General features: G+C 33.8%; 1 protein-coding gene across 1 annotated transcript; it reads right to left on the bottom strand.

The window, feature by feature from the left end:
- Positions 1-10,925: 10,925 nt before the first annotated feature.
- Positions 10,926-11,246, bottom strand: LOC123526863 (serine/arginine repetitive matrix protein 5-like). Its single transcript, XM_045306150.2, has one exon. It carries the CDS (start codon positions 11,244-11,246, stop codon positions 10,926-10,928), a length of 321 nt encoding a protein of 106 aa, XP_045162085.2.
- Between the last annotated feature and the right edge of the window lie 202 nt (positions 11,247-11,448).

Below are 11,448 nucleotides of genomic sequence, written 5' to 3'. Positions count from 1 at the left end.
CAATCTGAATTTAAGTGCTACCTATAAAAGGCAGAGCTGTCTTGAAAAAACAATAGTGCCCCTTGAAAAAGTTAAGAAGACTAAGTGATGTTATCATAATGGCAGGATTTATTCAACACGTTTACGTTCTATTAACACAACTGTTTTGCATTAATAATAATTCATAGCTCTTGGATACAGTATCAGTTTTTCGTGAATCTTACACTGCATTAAAATTAAATGTCGACATGTGAAAAACGGGTGCATATTCTAAATAAAAGGAAGTCAACAAGATCAGGAAAAACGCAGCTGAATAATTTTCGTTAGTCATTATTAATCACAGTTGTTCGAAACATATGTGATAAAAATCCTAACATATATGTCTTGTTTGAGTGCCATTTTTTTTTCTACAAAAAAAAATCATGTCTTAGTTTAACGTCATATTTCTATTCTAACAAGCACATGAGATGCGAAATCCTAACATTGTTTTGGCGCCGTTTTTCTACAAAAGATGTAAATAAATTTGAAATACTTTCATGTATATCTTTGTTTAGCACCATTTTTCTAATCTAACACCATGCGGGGACTAATATGTTCTCCACATGTAACTGACTATTCTACATACTCATTAATGCATGAATGAACGTGCAAATGGGCAAAACTTTTTATGGATGGCGTCTGTTAGATACATGCATATTTGACTTATTCAAAAACGAATATAAAGATGAAATATAACAGTATATGTATAAAGAAACGTAACAGTAAATGGAACAAAAAGGAACTAGTCAGCTTATTATATATTTTTGTATCAAAGGAGGATAGAGACAATTTTTTAGAAAAGACACACAAAAAAAAACGAAAAAAAAAAACAATAAGTTTCTAATATAGATTCAAGATGATTTATTTTGGCAAAAGCATACGATATTTTCATTGCCGAACATGGAATATAACATTGTAAAATGATGGTACAAAACAATATACGAATCTACCATTGTGTAATTGACCATTTTGCTACGTGTCTGTAACCGAATCTACGACAACCTTTAACGAAACGATGATCTTAACGGGAAGACAATTTATTTTAATATCGCATCTTTCGCTTTCGAAATTCTGTTGATACCTGTGCTGTCACCTGAATAATAACCATCTTACATACGTTTTGCTATGAATCAACGTTGGGAATTGTCAACGGCACATTTATTTCAGTATGTCAGCTTCAAAATGTCGTACCAGAAACAAGATTAAAGACATGCATGTTCTAAATCGGAAAATAAAACTTTTGCAATTTCGCAAGAATAGGACTTTCGAAAGAGTGAAGAGGGAATCAGTCAGGCCTTTTTATCATTTTGACTCATATCGACTCATATGTGAGAGTTTGATTGTGTTCGGCTAGTTGAAGGCATCAACGGATAGCTATGCTCGTGAGTCATCAAAAAGGTGATGAAAATTATATTATAATATAATTCTGTTATAATTTCATCTCGTTCTTCGTTCTGCTACACACTCTGCCTTTCATTGGTTTACAAAGGTCATTAACAGATCGCGAGACATCAGTTAACAAAATTTATTCATACATAAAATCCAGACATAAAGAAATTAATCTTATATTCAAAATTACATTTCTATGACTTCCATTAAGCAGCGCGGAAATCGCGTGTATCACCCACAGTTCGATCGGGAAAAAACATGAAACGCAACACTAAATAATCACATAGAATCGTTCTATTATAGTAACATAAACCCATTAATCATACATCGGTCATATATGAAATTATTGTCAAACATTTATCCTGGTGCTACCGCCCGGTGCTTTCAAAAGCGAACAAAACATTCTATAATAGGACGGTAATGGCGCGTATGTTTGTAAAAATATTCTAATTGAATGATGCTATTTAGAGTCAGAATGTTTGAATAAGTTCATTAGAATTACAGATAACATGGAGAAACAGTTGATTTAACGTGAAACCGCACTAACAGCATTAATTCACAGCTAAAACAACTTGGAATTCTTTTTTTTTCTGTTGATGTATATCTTGCATGATGGGATTTCGATTGGGATTCATTTCCTTGGTTGAAGATGGAATCTCATTTCTAGTTTACAATAAAAAGTACTCAGCAAGGTCTTTAGAAAAACTGGTCGATGTAAACTGAATGAACCGAAATCGTGCGACGGACTTTGAAAGCATAGAAATAATAAACATTTTATGCAGATTTTTTAAGTGTATATAATAGCTCTGTTACAACCACATTTGTAATAAAAACCAGATTTGTAATAATTATAACATTTCTCGTTTTTATTACAAAAGTGGTTGCAAAGGTTCAACCACATTTGTAATAACCAGATTTGTAAAAAAAATCGCAAACTTTTTTTCTCGAGAGATGTGTTTTTCCACGTGATATTCAAGCTAATGCATGCGTGTTTAAGCACGTGCAGGTCGAATTGAACTGTCCTGGGTCATTTAAGACTCCAAATGTTTTACCTGAATTCCTCGTTCATGGACATATTTTACTTTAGAAAATTATTACATTTCTCGTTTTTATTACAAAAGTGGTTGCCAAGGTTCAACCACATTTGTAATAACCAGATTTGTAATAAAAACATAAACTTTTCTTTTCCGGAGATGTGTTTTCCCACGTGATATTCAAGCTTATGCATGCGTCATTAAACACGTGCAGGTTGAATTGAACTCTCTTGGGTCATTTAAGAAACTCGAAATGTATTACCTGAAATCTCTGTATACTGAACTGGCATTTTTAAAGGTTCTAGCTTGATGGAAGATGTCGGAAAATAGTTATGAATCTAATCCAGAAATCTTACTTATATTATCTTTGCAAAAAAATTTTCTTGCCAAAAGGCCTGTAAACAAAAGCCATTTCATCTCAGCAGGTTTTAGTGGATTCTTTATGTAAGCTAATTCGTAGCTATACGAGGGGCATTTCAAAAGTAATGCAACTGATTATCGTGCGGCCTCGCCTTGCACGGGATTGTCTTGAAAATTGTACCGATATAGCGAGACATCCATTCTCTACACAGATATACTAAATTTACAGGTGTACACGCAGTATTATCGCTAATACAGTGATAAACGCAACATATAGTCATTGATACTATAGTAAAATGGTTGGCAAGAGAAGTGTAAAGGCAGCTGAAATTCGAGGTTATATAAAGACTCGATGCCAGCTTAGCGTATCAGCGAAGGAGATTTTTGACGAATTGTGTGTTGTTCATGGACAGAATGAAGTGTCGTATGCTACCGTCACGAGGTGGATTAAGAAGTTTAAAAGCGGTTGTGACTCCATTAATGATGCACCAAAATCGGGACGTCCTTGTAGTGCTACTTCTAACACTATGGTTAACAAAGTATGTGATGTGGTTAAGTCTGACGCCAGACTAACTGTTCATCAGATAGCTAGTAGAGTTGGTATTTCAGCCGCAAGCGTATTCCGCATTCTAAAACGTAATTTAAAAATGAGACGTATTACAGCTAGATGGATCCCTCATTTGTTGTCAGACAAGCAAAAGCATGTCCGACTTGAAACCGCCAGAAAACTGCTTAAAATGTTTCCAAAATATCAAAGAAAGCAGTTTTCTGACATTATTACTGGAGATGAGACATGGGTTCACTTTTTCGAGCCTACCAGAAAAATAAACAACAAAATATGGGCTACCAAAAACTGTCGCCGCCCCTCAATTGCCAAAAGATTGATTAGTGCTAAGAAAGCAATGTTTGTTATTTTCTTTGATATACGTGGCCCTATTATGCAACTGGTTGTACCAAATAGAAAATCTGTGACTGGTATACTTTATAAAGAAAAAGTGTTGAAGAAACTTAAAATTTAAAGTTTCAAACGTCGTCCACACACTGGCTTTAAGCACCTATCCTTGTTGCATGACAACGCCCCTGCGCATGAGTCTGCTATTGTGACCTCGTTTTTGAACAAGGAAAGGGTTCCACATGCACCATATTCCCCAGACCTAGCCCCGTGTGACTATTTCTTGTTCCCTAAATTGAAAAAAAAAACATTTAGCTGGTAGACGGTATAGGTCCCGACAGGCCTTGGGGTTCGCTGTTTATCAGTGCATGTTGGGTATTCCTAAAAATGAGTATGAAGATGCCTTTAAGAACTGGATTAAACGTTTGAAACTTTGTGTACGTAACAAGGAGGATTACTTTGACGGTATGACGCGTAAATAATTTAAAATTTATCAAACGTGCGCTTTATATCACCCCAGTTGCATTACTTTTGAAATGCCCCTCGTATATCACACATGCGCAAATAATTTCTGTAGGGATTATTTCCTCAAAATTTCATAAATACCATCTACTTTTAATTCTAAATTCCATAATCCCGTTGTAAACAGTTGTCATCTTGGGGTATTCAAGATCATCTTTAGTGAAAGGTCGTTTTTGCATTAAGCCTATACTCTTACAGCTTACCTGACACATGGACATAGACACGAACACCAATGGCAAATATTGGACTTCAGCAGAATCATTTGATATAGGAAATAATCAAATAACAAGCTTATTAAGATTTAGCAAAATTTATTAGGTCTATATCCTTTAGACCCTTTAAAGACACATGCTCACAAATAACGCAAAATTACACAACAAGTATCGTAGTATCGTAAGCAGGCATGAAATAAGGCACAATCCTACAAAATCAGGGTTACAACATAGCCTTTAGTATCAGTCATGTCAGTGTCTTTGACTCTAATGACCCCAACACCTAACGTTTTCCGCGATTCACATGCTGAGTCAAAGCAGGCGACAGATGCAAATAGTTACAGACACACACACACGAACATTTACACACACATTTTTATTACAAATCTGGTTATTACAAATGTGGTTGAACCTTTGCAACCACTTTTGTAATAAAAACGAGAAATGTAATAATTTTCTGAAATAAAATATGTCCATGAACAAGGATTTCGGGTAAAACATTTGGAGTCTTAAATGACCCATGACAGTTTAGTTCGACCTGTACGTGCTTAATAACGTATGCATAAGCTTGAATATCACGTGGGGAAAACACATCTCTCGAAAAAAATGTTTGCGATTTTTATTACAAATCTGGTTATTACAAATGTGGTTGAACCTTTGCAACTGCTTTTGTAATAACAACGAGAAATGTAATAATTTTTTAAAGTAAAATATGTCCATGAACAAGGATTTCAGGTAAAACGTTTGGAGTCTTAAATGACCCAGGACAGTTTAATTCGACCTGCACGTGCTTAATAACGCATGCATAAGCTTGAATATCCCGTGGGAAAACACATCTCCGGAAAAGAAAAGTTTGCAACTTTTATTACAAATCTGGTTATTACAAATGTGGTTGAACCTTTGCAACCACTTTTGTAATATAAATGAGAAATGTAATAATTTTCTGAAATAAAATATGTCCATGAACAAGGATTTCGGGTAAAACATTTAGAGTCTTAAATGACCCAGGACAATTTAATTCGCCCTGCACGTGCTTAATAACGTATGCATAAGCTTGAATATCACGTGGGAAAACACATCTCTCGAAAAGAAAAAGTTTGCGTTTTTTATTACAAATCTGGTTATTACAAATGTGGTTGAACCTTTGCAACCACTTTTGTAATAAGAACGAGAAATGTAATAATTTTTTAAAGTAAAATATGTCTATGAACAAGGATTTCAGGTAAAACATTTGGAGTCTTAACTGACCCAGGACAGTTTAATTCGACCTGCACGTGCTTAATAACGCATGCATAAGCTTGAATGTCACGTGGGAAAACACATCTCCCGAAAAAAAAAAGTTTGCGATTTTTATTACAAATCTGGTTATTACAAAAGTGGTTGAACCTTTGCAACCACTTTTGTAATAAAAACGAGAAATGTTATAATTTTCTGAAATAAAATATGTCCATGAACAAGGATTTCGGGTAAAACATTTGGAGTCTTAAATGACCCATGACAGTTTAGTTCGACCTGTACGTGCTTAATAACGTATGCATAAGCTTGAATATCACGTGGGGAAAACACATCTCCCGAAAAAAGTGTTTGCGATTTTTATTACAAATCTGGTTATTACTACTGTGGTTGAACCTTTGCAACCACTTTTGTAATAAAAACGAGAAATGTAATAATTTTCTAAAGTAAAATATGTCCATGAACGAGGAATTCAGGTAAAACATTTGGAGTCTTAAATGACCCAGGACAGTTCAATTCGACCAGCACGTGCTTAATAACGCATGCATAAGCTTGAATATCACGTGGGAAAACACATCTCCGGAAAAGAAAAGTTTGCGACTTTTATTACAAATCTGGTTATTACAAATGCGGTTGAACCTTTGCAACCACTTTTGTAATAAAAACGAGAAATGTAATAATTTTCTAAAGTAAAATATGTCCATGAACAAGGATTTCAGGTAAAACATTTGGAGTCTTAAATGACCCAGGACAGTTTAATTCGACCTGCACGTGCTTAATAACGCATGCATAAGCTTGAATATCAAATGGGAAAACACATCTCCCGAAAAAAAAAGTTTGCGATTTTTATTACAAATCTGGTTATTACAACTGTGGTTGAACCTTTGCAACCACTTTTGTAATTAAAACGAGAAATGTAATAATTTTCTAAAGTAAAATATGTCCATGAACGAGGAATTCAGGTAAAACATTTGGAGTCTTAAATGACCCAGGACAGTTCAATTCGACCTGCACGTGCTTAATAACGCATGCATAAGCTTGAATATCACGTGGGAAAACACATCTCTCGAAAAAAGTGTTTGCGATTTTTATTACAAATCTGGTTATTACAAATGTGGTTGAACCTTTGCAACCACTTTTGTAATAAAAACGAGAAATGTTATAATTATTACAAATCTGGTTTTTATTACAAATGTGGTTGTAACAAAGCTTAATTGAAATGTTACTGGAGTTACAAACTATGGAAAAGCGATTTTTCATTAGAAATAAAACAAGTCATTTTTATCAAAAGAATGTTGTAATTTTCTGAACCATAGCATTCTTAACATGTTATTTTATAATAATTAAATTATTTTTTATATCAATATAACATATCTATCAGCAATAAAAACCATATTTTCATATAAAATTATTTTCATACATATTCTTATATAAGAAGAATGTATATTTTAACATGTTTTTGAAAAACAATGTAACAAATCGGGTGAACATTACTATCTGTAAACCATTTAGATTCAAGTTAAAGGCAAATATCGATGAAGTCTTTTATTTTTTTTTTCATTTTCAACCAAATCTGAAATGTAAATGACCCTTAATCTCTAGAAAAAAGGAGGTTCGTACCCATAGACACTTCCTTTTATATTTATATAGCACTAGCATTGATATTTTTACGGCGTCTCCCATCTATAAAATATGCTGTCGTTGAAAAATAAAATCTGACATATATATTTAAGAAATATGATCTGATTTTACATTGTTTTAAATAACGCTGTCTTTAAGTATAATATGTGTAAAAGACCTAAAAGACCTAGGTACCACCCCCCCCCCCCCCCCCCCCCCCCCCCCCCCCAAAAAAAAAGGAAGATCGAACCATGTTTTATACGATTTTATAACTTTTACGGCCATAACACATTCTTGTCCAAAAAAAAAGAAAAAAAAACAACAAAAAACAAAGACAAATATCAAACAGGGAAGCCACAAAATACAAAATATTATACCTGCTACCACGTCCATTCTTATGTCACAAAAATACATACGTAAGTTATTTTTTTTTTCTTTTAAACAGCTGTTTACAATTTATAATTACACAGGTGTAGGTTTTGAATTATTTTATTCTGAAATGGTTGAACATCACACGTATATCAATTCAGTAATTCTTAAAATATTGGCAAATTAGGAAGTTTGTAAAATTAAAAAAAAAGATAGTGGCAATCAGCGTGGTACAGGTATTTTGCCGTATTTAAGCAGACATTATTCATTTTAATATAACTACACATATTCCAACAATATATGAAAACTGCTTGCAAAATAAAAATATGCGAAAGATTAAAATCGCATGATAATTATACCTTGTAATTCCAAAAAGAAAATACCCGTAATTCAAAACGCAATTATAGCCTTATCAGCGTAATAAACGTCTGTGTTGTTTTAACATTCCTTATTTGGAGGTAATTGGCAAGTTTTATTACAGGTCCAATAAAAAGGATTTATGCGTGATGCATATAACATTTTATTACTTCTATAAACTACCATTCAATAGGATTACAGTATAGAAATTAGTTTTATGTAAAATTATCTTGAATTGAACATGTACAATTAATTATGAAAGTAAGTTAATCACGACGACATTTATGATAACTGAAAAGATCATGAAACCAGGTAAAATTTTCGCGAAAACAAAAATGTATCATTAAGTTACTGAAGTAAAATTCAATTCTGTTTTAAATGCAGATATTATTTACATTGCAAAAACATTCTTGTACCAAAAAATGCTCCGGACATAATTAAATATTCCAGCTTTAATTTGATTAAGGCGGACCTTGAATTTATTTACTAAAAATTATTAAGTAAAATATACAATCTGACTAAAGTACTTGATCTTCTAAACGAAGATCTGAGAACGACCTATTTACATTCGTCTTCTGTATATTTTGGATTTCCATTATTGCTATTTTTATGTTATCCAATCAGACGACTTGTTCGATTGTCAAAGGATAAGAAAAATATGCGGTTATTCCAGGACTCGAACCCGGGACCCCTCGCTTACAAAGCAAGTGGCCTACCGACTGAGCTAACCGGCTATCTGATACATTACGACATAAGAATTGTAGATATCAAAAGTCAATGCTACATGTAGATTTGCAAGATGTTGTAAGCTAGGCTCTGATTGGCTAGTGAAAGAGCCGTCAGAACGAGGCAATGAATAGGTCGTTTTCAGATCCTATGCGTAGCGTAATAGGATATGTACTTTAGTCAGATTGGTAAAATATATACAAAACAAATCTGTATTTTACTTTTTTACGACAGTTTGCATTTATGATCCAAGGGTCGTTAGGAAAGCTATCTCTTTTAATGTTTAATTGACATAATTGGCATAATTGACACTGATATTTAAATGTATATGAAATAAGGTGAGAACAATAACATGAGAAGAAATGCGCGTCTCTTTCTTTTTAGAACCGAAATATTAATTGCAATATTTAATTGCATTTCTTATATTGTTAATTTGTGATATTAACACAAAATGAATTACTCGCGAAGTAAAATTACATTAAATGATTAAATCATTACTTTAAATAACGTTTTGATCACAATACCGCATGTTCACGCGGCATACTATAATATCGTCTGCTTATGACGCTACAACAACAACTTCGCGCTGAAGTTAATTTTTCTTTGAAATTAGTGAAAATAAACCGTCTGAGAACGAATCAAATTTTCATTTCACAAAAATGAAATAGATATCATTCAAAAGATAAATTCAATGAGAGTAGGAAAGTTCTTGCACCTAAGCTTTCATATCAATGGTTTTATACAAAAAAAATGCTTTGAAGAAACGCATGTATGAGATTTTTGCACATTTTATATGGAAAAAAAGAAGGGAAAAAATGACGAAATGATGGCATCAAACTTCATGCGAAGAACGAATCAAAAATTAAGATAAAATTTAATTTAGAAAAACCTTGTGATGAATCAAATGTTGAACTTTGGTAATATTTTTGCACCTAAGGTTTCTTATTTTTAGTAATTTTGTTATTAAGTAAAATGTGTACATGCCCTTCTTATTTCTATATAAAAAATCTGACCGCTATCGATTAGTGGCCGGAGGAATATTCTTCGGTATGGTAAGAAAACACAGCTCTCGAAAAAAGTGTTTGCGATTTTTATTACAAATCTGGTTATTACAAATGTAGTTGAACCTTTGCAACCACTTTTGTAATAAAAACGAGAAATGTAATAATTTTTTAAAGTCACATAATTATGTCCATGAACAAGGATTTCAGGTAAAACATTTGGAGTTCTAAAATGACCCAGGACAGTTTAATTCGACCTGCACGTGCTTAATAACGCATGTATAAGCTTGAATATCACGTGGGAAAACACATCTCTCGAAAAAGAGTGTTTGCGATTTTTATTACAAATCTGGTTATTACAAATGTGGTTGAACCTTGGCAACCACTTTTGTAATAAAAACGAGAAATGTAATAATTTTCTGAAATAAAATATGTCCATGAACAAGGATTTCGGGTAAAACATTTGGAGTCTTAAATGACCCATGACAGTTTAGTTCGACCTTCAGGTGCTTAATAACGTATGCATAAGCTTAAATATCACGTAAGAAAACACAGCTCTCGAAAAAAGTGTTTGCGATTTTTATTACAAATCTGGTTATTACAAATGTGGTTGAACCTTTGCAACCACTTTTGTAATAAAAACGAGAAATGTAATAATTTTCTTAAGTAAAATATGTCCATGAACAAGGATTTCAGGTAAAACATTTGGAGTCTTAAATGACCCAGGACAGTTCAATTCGACCTGCACGTGCTTAAACACGCATGCATAAGCTTGAATATCACGTGGAAAAACACATCTCTCGAGAAAAAAAGTTTGCGATTTTTATTACAAATCTGGTTATTACAAATGTGATTGAACCTTTGCAACCACTTTTGTAATAAAAACGAGAAATGTTATAATTATTACAAATCTGGTTTTTATTACAAATGTGGTTGTAACATAGCTCGAGTTTACACGTTTTCACATATGGAAATATTTGAAGCGGATATTGGCAATCATTATTCGGTCGATAAGATCTGAAGTCGGTTGAATATGTAATTCTTCCCTTAGACTGGCTTTAGCATTACATGTTAAAGGTGATACAAGCTACGTATATTCTACAACAGTTTTAACGTTGCCGTTAAATGCTCATATAGCAAACAAACTACTTAAAAGTAAAAGTTTTGAGACTTTTCTCGATACCCATTTTCATTACCTTGGTCCCTGGTTTGGTCTCCGGTCGGTAGCCCTGTCTGGTCCCTGGTTTGGTCTCCGGTCGGTAGCTCTGTCTGGTCCCTGGTTTGGTCTCCGGTCGGTAGCCCTGTCTGGTCCCTGGTTTGGTCTCCGGTCGGTAGCCCTGTCTGGTCCCTGGTTTGGTCTCCGGTGGGTAGCCCTGTGTGGTCCCTGGTTTGGTCTCCGGTCGGTAGCCCTGTCTGGTCCCTGGTCTGGTCTCCGGTGGGTAGCCCTGTCTGGTCCGTGGTTTTTCCGTGTAAGAATGCTATCATTTTCGAATACTTTGTTATGGCGCCTCATAGCACTTACCTTTGATCAAACCAAATAACAGCATATAAAATAGGATTTCTTTCTATGTACCTGACCGTCCGTTCGTCTAATTTTCTTTTCCACTTATTGTCAAATGCGTTTCCCTGTGCGTCATTGAAGTGCATCTGTTTTAAAATGCACCGTCATTACGGCAAGAGCAATTTTCATCACCCTCATGATGACTCTCGAGCAT

The sequence above is a fragment of the Mercenaria mercenaria genome, chromosome 15 (genome assembly GCF_021730395.1).
Source record: "Mercenaria mercenaria strain notata chromosome 15, MADL_Memer_1, whole genome shotgun sequence".
Classification (NCBI taxonomy): domain Eukaryota; kingdom Metazoa; phylum Mollusca; class Bivalvia; order Venerida; family Veneridae; genus Mercenaria; species Mercenaria mercenaria.
The sequence above is the reverse complement of the archived record's forward strand: the minus strand, read 5'-3'. Positions and strand labels throughout refer to the sequence as shown.